A 17,428-nucleotide genomic window follows, 5' to 3' on the forward strand; every position below is an offset into this window, starting at 1 on the left:
ACTCAAGAACGCTTATGCCTTTTTGACCTTTGACCTTGAAGGATGACCTTGACCTTTCACCACTCAAAGTGTGCAGCTCCATGAGATAAACATGCATGCCAATATCAAGTTGCTATCTTCAAAATTGCAAAAGTTATGGCAAATGTTATAGTTTGACGCAAACAAATACACAAACCAACAGACAGTGCAAAAACAATATGTCCTCCACTAAAGTGGTTGGGGACATAAAAATGTAAGGCAATGAAATATATGTTTTTATTTCCACTTTCAGATATTCTGCCACTAGACATTGCCTTCCTGATAGTATATGTGGTGCTGTGTGTTCTGACAGTAATCTGTGCAGGTATGAATATTGAGTCAGAATAGCCCTTATCTTAATAAATTTAATATATATATTTTTTAGGCGTGCTTTGTGACAAGGGGGTTTAATGAATGTGCATAAAGTGTTGTCCCAGATTAGTCTGTGCAGTCCACACAGGCTAATCAGGTACGATACTTTCTGCTTTTTTAGTATTTTTCGTTACAGAAAGTCTATTCTTTGCAAAAATCCAGTTTAGGTGGAAAGTTTCGTCCCTGATTAGCCTTTGTGGACTTCACAGAGCACAGGTCATTGTTAAACACCAACATTTATGACAAGCTTAATATACCAGTATTTCTTTTTAGCTCACCAGAGCTGTGCTCATGGTGAGCTTTTGTGATCGCCTTTTGTCCGTCGTGCGGCGTCAACATTTGCCTTGTGAACACTCCAGATGCCACATTTATTGTCCGATCTTCATGAAACTTGGTCAGAACATTTGTCATATTAATACCTCAACCGAGTTCAAAACTGGGTCATGCTGGGTCAAAAACTAGGTCACTAGGTCAAAAAAAAGAAAAACCTTGTGAACACTGTAGAAGTCACATTTGATGCCCAATCTTCATGTAACTGTGTCAAAATGTTTGTCTTAATGATATGTTGGTTAGTTAAAAAAAATGGTTCTGGTCTGTTGAAAAATGGTACCAGTCCGATGAAAAATATGGCCGCCAGGGGGCGGGGCAGTATTCCTTATATGGGAACACTCTAGAAGTCACAACTTTAGCCCAATCATCATGAAACTTGGTCAAAACATTGGTTTCATTGATATCTTGGACGAGTTCGAAAATGGTCCAGACCAGTGAAAAAATATGGCTGCCAGGGGGTGGGACAGTTTTCTCTATATTCTCTATATGTATAGAGTGAAAACATGTGAACAGTCTGGTTGTGATAAGCCATAATGTTCAAGAAAGAAAACCTGTACATACTTTCTGTACATACTTTCTAATAGTTAACTCCCTTGTTTAACCTGCTGACTCATTTAGTTCACCTCTGGAGTTTGTTAAACCTCTTTGTTTCAAAACACTTAAAGGGTAAATACTTCAAATTGAATATTTTTCTAGTATAATGACATTTTTAGCTCGACTATTATATATGAAATATATACAGTGCATGCAGTGGAGCTATCCTACACTCCCCTGCGTCTGCCTGCAAATGTTTAAGATTTCGTACTACCCCAAATATTTTCATTGTCCCTTGACATATTGCTTTCATATTTTGCATACTTGTTTACCAACATGACCCCAACCTATAAACAAGAGCAGACAATTCCATCAAGCATTTTGTCATAATTATGGCCCCTTTTCCACTTAGAATATGCAGCAAATGTTGAAGTTTTTGTACTACCCCATTTATTTTCATTGTCCCTTGACATATTGCTTTTATATTTTGCATACTTGTTTACCAACATCACCCCAACCTATAAACAAGAGCAGACAACTCTATCAATCATTTTGTCATAATTATTGCCTCTTTTATACTTAGAATATGCATATTATTCATAAATCTATGTGTAAGTTCGCGTACTACCCCAAATATTTCCTATGTCCTTTGACATATTGCTTTTATATGTTGCATACTCGTTTACCAACATGACCCCAACCTATGAACAAGAGCAGACCACTGTATCAAGCATTTTTACATAATTATGGCCCCTTTTACACTTAGATAATTGAACATTTTGCTTAAATTGCCATAACTTCTTTATTTATGATCACATTTTATTATTACTTTGACCAAACAACACTTACCTGAATACCACAATGGATTCCACCCAAACAATACCCCACGCCCCTACCCCTACCCAGAATCCCTTCCCACCCCCCCAACCTCCCCCCCCATTTTTTTTTTAAAACATCATCTAATAAATAACCCCACCTACCCCCCCCCCCCCCCCACAAAAATTATTAGGGGGTATATTGCTTTGCTAATGTCGGTCTGTCTGTCGGTCGGTCCGTCCACCAGGTGATTGTCAGACGATAACTCAAGAACGCTTGGGCCTAGGATCATGAAACTTCATAGGTACATTGATCATGACTCGCAGATGACCCCTATTGATTTTGAGGTCACTAGGTCAAAGGTCAAGGTCACAGGTGAAGGTCACAGTTACTGGAAATAGGCATTTTAAGGATTTAGCATGGTTCAAACAAGGGAAACAACTACCGTTTATACATGTTCTTTTTGTTACAGCATTTGCCTCCCTTGTAATATATTTAAATTTTACCAAATGTAAGGGTAACTGCATTTTTGTAATGCATTGTATCAATAACCACCACCACCACCACCACTACCGTTGTTTACAGTGACAAAAAACGTATTAACACAATGGCTGCTACTACAACGTATAGCCCATATAGGGGGGCATGCATGTTTTACAAACAGCACTTGTTTTTATTAAACATCATCTTATAAATTACCACACCCCACATTATACCCCCTTCTTATCCCCCCTACCCCCCCCCCCCCCCCCCCTCCCCCCCAATTTTTTTTTCCTTTTTTTATTTTTGAAAGATCGTATAATAAATGACCACACCCCACTTTATTCCCCCTCTCAACCCCCCACCTCCCCCAAAAAAATAATTGTTTTATTTTTTTTATTTTTGAAAGATTGTCTAATAAATTATTGAATATGAACAATTTCCCCATGATGGCTTACGTTATACTGTCAAGCACTCGAATAGTCGAGCGCGCTGTCCTCTGACAGCTCTTATTATTTGATGGACTATGAAGCAACAGTAAACAATAAAAACACTAAAGATTATTTTATTTGTATTCATTGGATAATTAATAAACATATGAAGTTCTTCTAGAAGGCATGCATATTACAATGAAAAAGTACACTACAAGTCTTGTATAACTAGTCGGCAAATGTCACTTCTCACTTTCCCCTGATCCGTCCTGAATTCTCCCTAATTTCCTGTCAATAGAGAACGACATCTCCCTTAAATTTGACTCTAGGCCAACCTCTGCATAAATTTAAAGGGCTTGTTCATTGATTTTAGTTTTACAAAAAAAGTCTTGCTATCAAAATTAATGTTTTGATTAGTTTTAAATAATTATATTAGAAAGGAAAAAAGGTGATTAAGAAATACCGCCACCCTGACATTTGAACTTGGGATCTGACTGGAATAAAAATCTAGTGAGCTTTCACTGAACATCTTAGGATTGATTTTATTTAAAAGGGACCTTTTTACGTTTTAGCAAATTGACAAAATTGAAAAAAAAATCAAATTCACAATTGTTGTATGCAGCGCTTTAGATAACCTTTGGGGTATATAGGGTAATTAACCCCCTGTTTTTGACAACAATAGGGTTTTTGTAAATTCAATAGAGTTTTAGCAAAAATTGTCACCCCCTACTTTTGAGCTTAATTGGGTTTTTCACCCCCGGTTTTTTAACTCAATTGGGTAATTGAAGGAATGACATATATAATATAATTAAAATCAACTAAGGTTACTACATTATTTATTCAAATGGAATTAAAAAAAGGTACATGTACATAACAACAAACAAACTTAAATTGTACACTTCAAGATCTGCCTGATCATATATGCAAAAAATAAATCAACATTTGTAGCAACTGTCTTGTTTTTTTGTTGTTTTTTTTCAATATAACATTTAGCTCATATCTGTCAGCTTTACCTAGTTCTTAACAAAATTATGCAACTCTTATAGGATGCAAACTCCAGAGTAAATTCAAGCCAAGTCAGCAAGTTTTTTGTTTCTTAGCTCTTGGCTTGTATGCACTCTGCAGTCTAGGCTTCCTTCTCCTTTTGTGCCTAAGCCAGTAAATGACAGCTGGTGAGGGATCATATTTTGATATGTCTGGCCCCAGCATACAAATTGTCATGAGGGTGTTTAATGCTTCATTTCCTAGGGAAGCTCTTTGTTTGCATTTGAGTCTGTTCTGTGTGCTAAATGTTCTTTCGCACTCAACACTGGTAGGTTGCAGGCAGAGGGCTATTGCTGCCAGCTTGGCTATATTGGGTATAATGTCATTGTGCAGTAGTATTACCCTCTTATTAGTGGGCATATCAGCATAAGCTCCCTTCACCATACCCTGAAATCTCGGCCATTCCTCCTGGACCTTGGCTGGGTCTACTAGAGGCTGAACTACTCTCACTGTTTCTTGTAGTCCCTCAATGAGGTTGCCGTCAATCACTTTCACTGTTTTCTCGTAGCCATAGAAGGTGGACAAAGACTCGAGTGCTTCATTACATTCCTCCTGTGTGGAAATGTTTATCTGCTGGGGTTCAAACAAAGTACAAAAGTCATTATAGTGATCACTGTCTGTTTTCCTAAACCTGTCACTGATGTTCTTTTTCATCCTTTTGATGTAGTCTTTCCTCACGGTAGCAAATTCACTTCCCATGTTATCATGGTACTTCAGCTTTTCTCCAGAAAAGAAAGCTCCATCATCTGTTATCTCTATATCAGTCTTCATTGATGTCAAACACTTTCCATCTGTGGCTTCCAAAGAAGACAATTTGGACACAGTTGCATCCATCACTGGTTTGATTTCACTGAATAGAAGATTTTTCTTCTGTAACTCACAGCTTAGTACTGCTAGCTCATTATGAACATCCAAAATGAAGGCAATTGCTAGGGCAACCTTGTATGAGCTGAAATACTTCAGGAGTCCCTTGGCCACAGAATTCTTCTCTGCAGCGAATTTTGACAATGTTGCCAAAACAGACCCAAACGACTCGAACACAGCTGAAACTGCATTTTTCAAACCCAACCAGCTAATAGAATAAGGCTCTTTGATCTTTATCTCAGGTTCTTTGAGTATTTCCTGAATCTTCTTAAGTGCCAATGTTCTGTTACTTGATCCACTTATAAACGAGTACAAAGAACTGAATTTCTCTCTGAATTTTATCATAAAGTCATTTTTCTTGATAGAATCTGTACATGCCAGGTTTAGCCTATGAGCCATACAATGTGTCTGGATACAGAATGGAGAGTACTTGCTGACCAATTGCTGTCCTACTCCCTTATGTTTACCTAGCATAACAGCAGCCCCATCCGTGGCTAATGATGTACAGTTTGCAAGGTCTATACCATGCCTTTCAAATTCATGTGCTACACAGTTCATGATAGTGTGTGCAGTACCATCTTCTAGATGAACATTAACCAGCATATTTGTGACGGGTTCTCCTGCCTTGATATATCTGAAAAATAAGATCAATACACTATTATACTTTTAATTGAATAAAATTATTTAACAAAACTTTTATTTTAAAAAAATAATCAAACTACAAACCCAACCCTAAAATTGTTGGTCATATCAGCTGGGTCAGATGTAATATGACCAGCAATTTTAGGGGTGGGTGTGTAGTTTGATATTTTGTTAATAATATTTTTCTCGAGGGGGGGGGGCATCACAAAGTGTACTGACACATTTGAGTTTCAGTGACGCCCGTGTTGTGAAATATTAAAAAAAAAATATAAGGATATTCTAGATCATGTAGATAATGTTTATGATGTATTGTTTAAAAATATATTTTTATCCATGATAATATTTATTCTATTTAATATTTAATTATACAATAATTGTTTTAAAATATATTTTTATCTGAGATAATATTTAATTTATTTTATGTTCATAAAAATAACTTACTTATTCACTTTTATTGTTTATTTTTATCATAATCCTGAGATGTAACAAAAAAAAATAGAATTAGCTTCTATGTGAAAATATTTTTTTAATTGCTACAACTGATTTCTCTTTTCTAATGCTTTAATTCAATAGCTGTCTGTTGGAAATTTCAAATTAATTATATAATGTTCAAAAATATTACCGAACACATATACTAAGTCTCTTGTCTACAGTCAGATCTGTACTTTCATCCAACATCATGGCGAAAACAGGAGATGACTTTATATCATTCACAAGTCCCTCACGTAGTACATGCTCAATAGAAGTCTGGATTTCTGAAACCGTGTCGGGGCTCAAATTAGTGTATTTGATGTTAAGTCCATTTTTGGTTTGTAAATCCAGAAGGGAGTTTATGGTGCTTGAGGGTATCTCCATTTTTGCAGCATAATAAACCTTATTGAACAATTTTTTGTCAACATCATCAACAAGTTCACAGACATCACTGACATCAGCAATTACTTCTTGGCTGCTTATTGTCTGTAATTGTTTATCTTGCTCACAAGCAATAACCGCATTGTTGTGTTCTGCACTAGCAGTGTGCCTCGTAATACCGGAGTACTGAAAGTTTGGAGAACCTTTGTCTGCCCATACAGTTATTAGTTTTAATTTACTTTTCATGTCTGTGCATACTTTACATTTCATTACTCCACTTTCTATCACCAGCCACGGGTGTTTGTTTCGCCACTCTAACAAAGTTTTTTCGCTAACACTCCCCATATCGTGTTTTTTATGTTTAACAACCTCGCTTATAATCTTCGATAATATCGGGCAAACAACATTCTCTGGAGAAATTATAACATCGTCTAACAGATCATTCAGCAAGGTCGCACAAAAGCTATAGTTTTCCCGAATATTCTGGGGCAAATACCTGTGTAAAGTATTAGTTTGTGTCGGGACTCGTTTTTTTCGTCCACGAGTGGCCATTTTGATTATTTCAGAAAACGAAAGTAGAAATCTGACGGGTCTACGAATAATCACAATAATACCCCAAAGATAGATAACTGCTGGAAAGCCTGCCTTCTTTTCTTCTTAGGACGGCATATAAACTATCCAGTACATTTCTGTACGGAATATAACCAGTCTAAAAAATACGCTTGGTGTTCGTAAGAATTGCGTTTCGTGACGCAAGGTTTTTTACGGGAATTACGTTATTAAATTTGTATTTGCGTTTTTGTACGCTTTATTTTGAATTTAATTACGTTTTTGGTTATTTTAATTGCGTAATAATGCAAATACGCTTGTTATCTATAGCGCTGGTTGTATGATATTTGCAAGGAAACAGTAATACTCAACATTTACTTTGCTAAAAAATATCCGTTATATGGATTTTTTGACGATTTAAATACCTGAAAATTATCAAGCGTTACAAAAATGAAAGGATTTGAATAATTTTGTTCTGAGTTCTGATTTTATCGTTGTTTTTTAGTTAGGCTGTTTTTGGAGAAAACCCGAGCTATTGTCATAGCCAGCTCGCCGTCCGCCGTAGGCGTCGTGCTAAAACCTTAACATTGGCCATAACTTTTTAAATATGGAAGATAGCAACTTGATATTTGGCATGCATGTGTGTCTCATGGAGCTGCACATTTTGAGTGGTAAAATTTCAAGATGAACATTATCCTTCAAGGTCTAGGGTCAAAAAACAAAGTCAAGGGAAGTAATAAGCTTTAAATGGACATAGTTATCTGACCTGCCCACGTATATATTTTTGTTAAATAAATCAAAGCGGCGCAGTAGGCGGCATTATGTTTCTGACAAACACATTGTGGTAAAAGGTCAACGTCAAGGTCATCCTTCAAGGTCTACGGTAAAAAATACACATGTAAGGGAAGTAATAGCTTTAAAGGGAGATAATTATTCAATATTGAACATAGCCACATTATACCTTTGGCATGCATGTGTATCTCATGGAGCTGCACATTTTTAGTGGTGAATCTACAGTCACGGTAGTGGCTTTTAATTATTTGCTACTAAAAATAGAGATTTGTTAGAGACAATTATTTTCAAGGGAAGTAATTTATATAATTTTAAATCTCATATTATATATTTCCTTACCAAGAATTGAAGTTATTTTCACAGTTACTGTACAGATTTATTATTTTGATTATTTATAACTCAAATGATTGATTTGTCAAAGGTTTTTAACCAGGTTTTTCGAAGAAAAAAACTGATTATTAGATTGGCGAATGTCGGCGGGCGGGCTGGCGGGGGGAACAAGCTTGTCGGGGCCATAACTCTTTCGTCCATTTCTGATTTTAAAATAAGTTGGCACATTTGTTCACCATCATTAGACGGTGTATTGCGCAAAAGAAGTACTTCGATATCTCCAAGGTCAAGGTCACAATTTGAGTTTGAAGGTCAAAAATGGCCATAAATGAGCTTGTCCGGGCCAAAACTTTGTCGTTCATTGTCAGATTTGGAAAGCATTTGGCACATTTGTTCACCATCATTAGCAGGTGTGTCACGCAAAAGATTTACATTGATATCTCCAAGGTCAAGGTCACAATTTGAGTTTGAAGGTCAAAAATGGCCATAAATGAGCTTGTCTGGGCCATTACTATGTCATTCATTGTGACGTTTTAAAATCATTTGGCACATTTGTTCATCATTATTGGACGGTGTGTTGCACGAAAGAATTACGTCAATATCTCCAAGGTCAAGGTCACCACAACTAAAAATAGATTGATTTTGAAACAACTATGTAACTATGAAAGGATGATAACTCAAGAACGCTTAGGCCTAGGATCATGAAACTTCATAGGTACATTGATCATGACTGGCAGATGACCCCTGTTGATTTTCAGGTCACTAGGTCAAAGGTCAAGGTCACAGTGACTTGAAGTAGTAAAATGGTTACCAGATAACTCAAGAACGCTTAGGCCTATGATCATGAAACTTCATAGGTACATTGATCATGACTGGCAGATGACCCCTATTGATTTTCAGGTCACTAGGTCAAAGGTCAAGGTCACAGTGACTGGAAATAGTAAAATGGTTTCCGGATGATAACTCAAGAATGCTTACGCCTAGGATCATGAAACTTCATAGGAACATGGATCATGACTGACAGATGACCCCGATTGATTTTCAGGTCACTAGGTCAAAGGTCAAGGTCACAGTGACTCAAAACATTAAAATGGTTTCCAGATGATAACTCAAGAATGCTTAGGCCTAGGATCATGAAACTTCATAGGTAAATTGATCATGACTGGCAGATGACCTGTATCAATTTTCAGGTTACTAGGTCAAAGGTCAAGGTCACAGTGACTCGAAACAGTAAAATAGTTTCTGGATGATAAATAAAGAATAATTAGGCTTAGGATCATGAAACTTCATATGTACATTGATCATGACTGGCAGATGACCCCTATTGATTTTCAGGTCAAAGGTCAAGGTCACAGTGACAAAAATCGTATTCACACAATTGATTCCACTACAACTGACAGCTTATATCGGGGGCATGCATGTTTTACAAACAGCCCTTGTTTTCTTATTGAAATCAAGGTCAATTTTACACAACGGGGTTAACAATACACATTTTGAATTCCCTCCCTTTATCAGACTTTTTTTCAACTGAAAACCTGGTTTTGTGATAATTTTGTCCCTTGTTTTTAAATGATATAATTATCATTTCTTTCATGTAATTAGTTGCTAATAGTATTGTTCATTACATACCTGTGGACTTATGTCCATAGATACATGATGAACTCTGGCTATGATCTCTTTGATAAACCACAGGCCTTGGTTGTCAAGGATGTCTGACTTAGTCTTTTTTGACTATCTACAGACCCCCCCCCCCCCCCCCCCCCCCGGTTTGATTGGACAAAATCCAAGGGAAGTAATAAGCTTTAAAGGGAGATGAATTCTAAACCTGCCAAATGATAAATAGAAATTTTATTTCAAAGTGGCGCAGTAGGGGGCATTGTGTTTCTGACAAACACATCTCTTGTTGGGTCACTAGGTCAAAGGTAAAGGTCACTGTGACCTCTAAAAAAATAAATATTCCGACAAGCTTTTGCAGCCGAGCGTGGCACCCATTATGCAGTGCTCTTGATTATGAGGATTGCTTATATAAAGTATAAATACACTACCATATGTAGCATGAACCAACAAGGGAGGCAACTTGTGATGTAGCAAATTGGCAGTGTACAAAAAGTGGTACTTTATTATCTCGCTTAACATGGGTCCAAATTATGTTTAAAAGCTCTTTTCTGATTGGATGAAACAGTCCGAAATCATACAATAAATAATGTCAAGATATTTATCTTGTGGAATATTTAATGCCATGCTGCATGCAAGCTATTTAGTAAGTTAAAATCGTAAACCAAAAAGTTGATTCAGTTTTTTTTTGCGGTCAAAGACAGTGTACCTGGCTGAAAACAATCTAATATTACTTTCAAATCATTCATGTATTAGTATTAAGCAAGAAAGTTGTAGAATATTTGTGTAAAACATACGAATTTCGATTTAAACTTGTGTCTGCTACAATTTAACGAGTAGATACCCAAACCAAAATCGCAAGCTTTTCTAACATGCTTGCGGCAAGCTTGCAGCAAGCTTGCGAAGGAAGCTTGCGCAAGCTTAGAATTGGAACCTCGCAGCAAGCTTGCGTAAGCTTGCTGATAATTATTGTTTTGCAAGCTTGCGATTCATTAAGCTTGCGCAAGCTTAGAATTGGAACCTCGCAGCAAGCTTGTGCAAGCTTGCTGATGATGTTTATTTGCAAGCTTGCAGATTCCATAGAATAGTACTTTCAAGTTTGTTCAACCTTCCAATCTGAAAGAGTAAAGAGTACAAATGAACAATTTATATTTTACAGTTTATAGACCGTTCCATAATCGATAAATTGACCGCCGCCATATTGTCAGTCACGTGACTGTCCGCCATTACACTGCTGCTAACTTGTGCGAGTCTGCGATTCCAAAAGCCAAAGACGTAGAGAATACCCGCTTCACCGTTGTCGGATAAATAAATTACTTAATGAATTAATGTGAGGCGATTATCACATTTTTGTTGTTTAAATGATTGTTTGAAGTTGAGATTGATTGTTACAAATAAAATGTTTAAAATGCTTTCATGTATTTGTTTTTTTATCTGTAATCAAGTGGTAATCATCAGCGAAAATTTGCCGGTTCAGTCGCTCATACTATGTCTTTGATTAGACTTGTTACTTTTAACGTTTCACAAACAATTCACGCATGTATTGTTGTTTTGATTTTAATAGCCGCAACATCAAGCAGATTATATTTTAATTAATACTTATAAAAGATTCTCGCGCAATTAATTACCGCTAATTGTTTGTAATTGATCTCATTTGGTAACAATCTACATTCCAAAATCATTACATATTATATTAAGTATGATATTTTTGATACGCCTTCCATTATGTTTAATGTTCTTACTGATATCAGAGATAAAAAATTGTGGTTTGGATTTATATTTATTTTTTTAGATGGAATTTTGTCACGTTAAAAAACAAGCTTTTTATCATGAGAGAGTGATATTGATCTTGACGACCTTTTATGTGATTATTCTTCATGTGAAGATGAAGAGAATGCGATCTATGTGATATATCTATATTTTCATATTTGAATCTTTTAACAGCTATAAAGCTAAAAATACTAAAAATTGTATTTTATAGGTCTTTGAAGTAACGCAAAACATATGGATAATGACACCAAATGTTTAGTCAATTAATCCACACAAACAATCTCCGATAAAAAAAACACCTAAATAATATTTCCAAAAATATATTATTAAGCGCCAAACGAATTTATTAATACATTTATTTGCAACTTTAAAAACGCGGCATAAGCATCAAATTAAAGATTATCTGAAGACTGAAAGGCCGACAATTTGACACAATAAAGAGCTCTATGCATAAGCCGTAATATTTTTTTTGCAGAAAAGCTTCAATAAATTACAATAGTTATACATCTAATTATAAAAAATTTATTATCAATGGCATGAGTACGCTAGTGTGATAAATAAATGAGTGTTAGAAAGTGTAAGGAGTGCTTTGAAAATAAACATACTACAAAGCCATATTAAAAGCAAAGGACATGACAGTATTTACATGTAATTTTAATTTGATGGGTTTTGTACAAAGAATGACGCTATTGAGGAATATTAACATACAACTGAAAAAACACAACTTCATATGATGCAAATTGAACTGTGTACTCATTTATATTGAAAACTCGTTACTAGTGAGTATGAGTGACACATATCTAACATTTTAACACACATATATTTATATACATATATATATTTTTTAAATATTTTTTACCTCTGTTTGGTGTCAAATGTAATTTATTGTTTTATGATATCGTTCGTGCATTGCCGTAACATCAAATCTTCATACGGAATGACGTAGTTTTAATTAACCGATACCCGCTAAATACGTTAAATGTTTTATTTTTATATATTTTTCTTAATACTTTATTTTTCATAAATTAAACGGGCTAGTATCTTTACGGTGTACAATTTCTGACATTCTATATTGGACATAACTTTTAATTTGTAAAATATGTAACATATCTTATTTACGCAACTGTTAAGTATGTCGGAGGTAAATTATCTTACCAAATGACTGCTTAATACTACCAGGAAGATGAGACATGGTGGCATCATCAATTGTGTTTAATGACCAGACTGTCATCTGCCACCCAGTGTGGTTTATGACACCATGTGGTTAGTTAAGTCTGGACAATATCTGATCAAAACGAGATAATCGGATTATGCAGAACAAAGGGGCAATTAAACACTGGAATGCAAAGGCATACACGATTTAAAGATTGATGCAAATAATCAAATGAAAAATATTGCATTTAATTTAATTAAATGCTTTTTTAATGTGTCAATGTGTTAGTTTTCCAAGACAACCAAGACCATGTAATGACGGCCTTAGAATTTAGAAAGAAATTCATCCGTTGAATAATCGGTGCTCTCTTATATATGTTACCGATTGTTAAGCAGCAGTGTAATGGCGGACGCAGAGAGAATTCAGGGGAGATAATTATGTAATGACTTAATTATGGAACGGTCTATATAACATAGTATATACATATCTACATACCGTATACTTTCGCTTGTAAGACGCATTTTTAAGACTCAAATTAATAAGTTACAGTTGGGATCGCGTCTTATAAGCGAGATACTGGTGAAAATAAACAAAAAAATTCAAAATATCGAGTTTACTGGGCTTATGCTAGCCAAGTTGGACACTTGTCAGTTGTTTTGAATCATCGCGGCAGTCATTTGCATTTTCTCTAAAGTCTGTATTGGCCCGCACCGTGTATCGGAACGCTATGTTCAGTTCCCGATTTATTTGTAATAAAATGTATTGTTATTGATTTTGTTGTCTATTATTTTTAATTTGAATTTTGTTATTTTTGGGGCGTGAGACGTTATATTGTCCGTGATTATTCTTGAAAAGTTTGTATCACCTGATTGTCTGGGCGCGAAGTCGTTAAATGTCATATAAATTGGCCATTATAGTATACATGTGTAAGCGGCGACACGATGCCAACATGCTTAAAACAACAGCAAAATCAATTCTCAGTTTGAAACTGTCAATTGTTAAATAAACACGCTGCCGATTACAAATGCTACTTGTATCACCTGATCGTCTTTGTTCCACGTCGTTAATTGTCAATTAAGCGGAAATTGGCAATAAGGGTATCCTCTGAAATAAGTTACCAGTTTGCAACTGTCAATTGTTAAATAAACACGTTTATTCAGACGACCCCCTAATGACGATGACACCTTATTTATTAGGGGCCAACAACGACGGGAGCAAAGAGCGACCGCATGCAATTATCCGCATATGGCTTTCTTCTTGACACGTGATTTTGATCTGCGCTTCGGAGTCTATCACTCTATCACGCGATTGGCTAATTTTATGAAAGTAGGCGTTACCTATAGTTGATAGACAGTGGGCGTAAAATTTGCATAATCTAGGTAATAAAACTAAACGCTTTTCAAAATATCTGCCTATTAGTTTTCAATACCTGTCAAACAATACAATTAAGATGACTGATACGATCAATTTTGCTTGTGCATTGATATTAGGAACGTAATATGTTTGCAATTGTTAGGCAAATTGATTAAATACGCAATTGTTATAAATTTTGTTAATTTGATAATTATTTTTATTGCATGAATAATACTTGAAAATAAATTAAAACCCACTAATATATCATAAAATAAACAAATATTATTTACTTTGTTGTTTGTTTTATTTTTTAGACTTGCGTGAATTACTAATTGTATGCAGCGGGAGTTTGAAAAATTCTCAATGTGTTACTAATTGATGATTTTCTTTAACATTCGGCCAATTTTCGGCCGATGAAAACGGCAAAATTTGACCGCGTCATACACGCGGGTCAGTCTCAAATCCACCCATTATAAAGTCCGAAGTCGGGGTGCGTCTTATAAGCGAGGGCATCTTATAAGCGCAAGTATACTGTAATTGACACATTTGAACATTTCAACAAGTTAGTGCCCTTCTAGCATTTGCACATTTACTGTTAATTATGTCATTGAAAGCTGAATCGGACAGGCATAGTGTACCATTGTCTTTTTTAAATGCATTTAACACAAAATGTTTCACAGCCTGTGTGGCAACACAAGGCAAACATGTTGTTGATATTAAAGTATTATTGGCCTTCCAAGACCCATTGGCGCTGGACTACGCAAGTTGTTCCTTGCTGAAAAGGACATCCAGCAGAGCAATTGTTAACTTTTGTGGATATTGGCTCCAGCATGCCGTTCTTGTGAAAGTTGCCCCTGAGTAATGTACACTTTGTGTTCTGGATGAAGGTGAACCTTTGTATATCCTTTTATTTCAATAAATGTTACTGCAGCCATAATTAGCAGGAAGCAAGTTCATGAGTTAAAATATTAAAAGATTAATTGATATGTTTCATAATGATGCTCAAAGGAATCTGCTATTCTGCTTTTTTTATGAAACTCATTGCAAGTTGAAAATTAGCTTTACAGTTCAGAGCTAACGGTTTATTTGTAAAAACAGGGTATAAGCATCTTTTAGCATAGTGATATTATTATTTACTTGTGACAAAAGAAAACCTGATATTTTCTACAAGACTCGATCATGACATGAAATTGATATGCTACAGAAATCAACAAATATCCGCTTTAAACAAAAAAGTAGGTCAGCTTTGAATTGGTATTTTAACAGATAAGGTCAATGTCATTTGGCAATTTTCAGTTTCAATTTTTTAATATTTTCTGTGGTGCTTGTTGTTTTACCGTTTCACATTCCTCCCAATGATAAGTACCTTGCAGACTTTGATCACAGTGGTCCAACTCAAGCCATTAGGTGGAGACTTCATGTTAAAGGTCAATTTTAACACTTTTGGAAACTTTATAATATGAAAGATAATTGTTTGAGATGCGGAATAAAACTATTTGCAACAATTAAGCGTTACGCCTTATGCCATAAATCACCAGGTAAATCTTCCAATAACGCGCCGTTTTCTAAAAGTTGGACTGACTTACCTCCCTTGCTGTGACGTCAGAGCTGTACATCGGCTATTTTTAACAGCGTTATTTATGCCGAGACGATCAACTGCATTGCTATTACATCAATACTTTTATGTTAAATTATGGACTTTTCTGACGAATATGATCATTATGAAGATGAACTGCATGAAATTAGGCCGTATATGTACAGTACACGCCATTTTATCGATTTAAAAAATCTCAATTAGACAAGACTCCTTTTCCCAAAATGGCTGGAAAAAGCCCTAAAATGTTCGTTATTAGATTGTTCATCATATATCTAAATTATTGTATTTTTTGTAAATAAATGCAAGTGAACGAAATCGTTTTATTGCAACACATAATTTAACTTACAACAATAATTCTAATCATTTGCACCCATCGATGTAATTACACTGATGCTCTAACTGTTCATCGCGCATGTTTGGTCTAGTTCGTAATCTTTTCCACTTATGCATAGTGCAAATGTAAAGTTCAATAAATTTCAGAGGACAGAAAACACACTACCGTACTTTTCAGGGGTAAAGACCCGACTTTTTTCCGAAGCGTCTTATTAATGGACGAAAATGAAAAACATAATATCCTAATTTTTGCGAAAAATGCGCGTGTGATAATCATTAGCGGTAATTTGATTGCCTCTGAATAACCCCCATGTCACTATCAATCGATAATTTAATTGGTTTATTGCAGTGTTATGGCTTTGTTATACCTACCACACTTATCCTTATGTGTACTCCTCCACGATAAAATCGTAGTCAGTAAGATCTACTGATGATAGCAACTGGGAGTAATCCTCCTGGAAATCATGCTTCACGCATTATATTATCAAAATAGTTTTTCGACACGAAAAGCTTTTTAACAAATTTATATTTAATTCATTACAAATATATTACAAATATAAATGTTTTGTTGAATTCCCCAAAAAGAATACACATTTGTAATCCGAAACACACTTCTGATTGTCTTCTGTTAGCGCGCCGTTTACAAATTCAAGCGTCAAATAAACATTGGGGATTGTTAGCAGATATAAACAGAATATGTCTTACGTTCCAAATTTCAATTTTGTTAGCCTTTTAGTCGCTGATGCTTAAAGGAAACCGTGCTCGCACCTAGCTGTAGGCTCCGGCACCTGGATTAGTGATAGTTTTGTGTTGTTTATGCTTTTCGCAGTTTTTACACAGAGTGTCTATTCTCATCTAGAGTTTGTGGTTTGTAGCCATGACAAACCCATTATTGATTTTTAGTAATTTCACCATATATGTCTACATGTCGAATTTTATATTAAAAAATTTGGCTGCGACCATTTTGATTTGTCGGCATTCTGTTTCATTTCAGACTCCATGCAGTTCTCAGATCATAATCTCTGTGCTTTATTACTCTAACTTGTTAGTTTCTGACCACACATGTTACTGAAAATAGCCAGCGGGATTGTGTTTTATGGCACAAAGAAGCACACAATGGCTTTGACCCATGTTTTTTGATCCCTAAATGTAAGATAAGCACTTGCAATATCAAATATTATGTTGGTCAGTACAAACGTTCTACCGAAAACCGCAGACCGCGTTTTGTTTTATTGCCAAATCAAGCCCTGAACATCCAATTTCCTGTGTATTAGGACACACAAACTTTAGATAAGCACGTGCCGTCTGTCAAAACAAAGATTTTTATAGATCAGTATAAATATCGAAGTAACTCACACAGTGAATTCCCTTATATAAGCTCGGAAACGAGACTTGCTTAAAACGTTTAAAATAAAGATATTCATTGTCAAAATAACCATCCAACATACATCATACAAAGACCAAACAAAGTATAAATAATTTTGATGGTTTGAGTACAAACATTGAATTGTATACGATGATTTTATTGTGGGATCAGTATACGGTACAATACAA

At 35.3% G+C, this 17,428-nt stretch overlaps 2 protein-coding genes across 9 annotated transcripts in view; one reads left to right on the forward strand and one right to left on the reverse strand.

The window, feature by feature from the left end:
• LOC127846366 (uncharacterized) overlaps positions 1-17,428 on the forward strand; it is a 79,182-nt gene that overhangs the window by 29,868 nt on the left and 31,886 nt on the right. For all 8 annotated transcript variants that reach the window (XM_052377570.1, XM_052377572.1, XM_052377571.1 and 5 more), the window contains one exon: positions 272-343. The gene's annotated coding sequence lies outside the window, so the exon portion shown is untranslated. The remainder of the gene's footprint in view (positions 1-271; positions 344-17,428) is intronic.
• On the reverse strand, positions 4,059-6,398 carry LOC127846302 (zinc finger protein 862-like). Its single transcript, XM_052377469.1, has 2 exons — positions 6,154-6,398; positions 4,059-5,523 (listed from the first exon to the last, which is right to left on the reverse strand). The coding sequence occupies exons 1-2, from the start codon at positions 6,384-6,386 to the stop codon at positions 4,059-4,061; spliced, it is 1,698 nt and encodes a 565-aa protein (XP_052233429.1). The 5' UTR covers positions 6,387-6,398.

This window comes from Dreissena polymorpha, chromosome 9 (genome assembly GCF_020536995.1).
Source record: "Dreissena polymorpha isolate Duluth1 chromosome 9, UMN_Dpol_1.0, whole genome shotgun sequence".
Lineage (NCBI taxonomy): Eukaryota > Metazoa > Mollusca > Bivalvia > Myida > Dreissenidae > Dreissena > Dreissena polymorpha.

Bases quoted from the DNA above. Each gene is read 5' to 3' on its own strand.
- LOC127846302 (XM_052377469.1), bottom strand. From the start codon at position 6,386: ATGGAGATACCCTCAAGCACCATAAACTCCCTTCTGGATTTACAAACC. The intron at 5,524-6,153 runs GTAATATTTTTG...CTTATTTTTCAG, and splicing joins AGACTTAGTATATGTGTTCG to ATATATCAAGGCAGGAGAAC.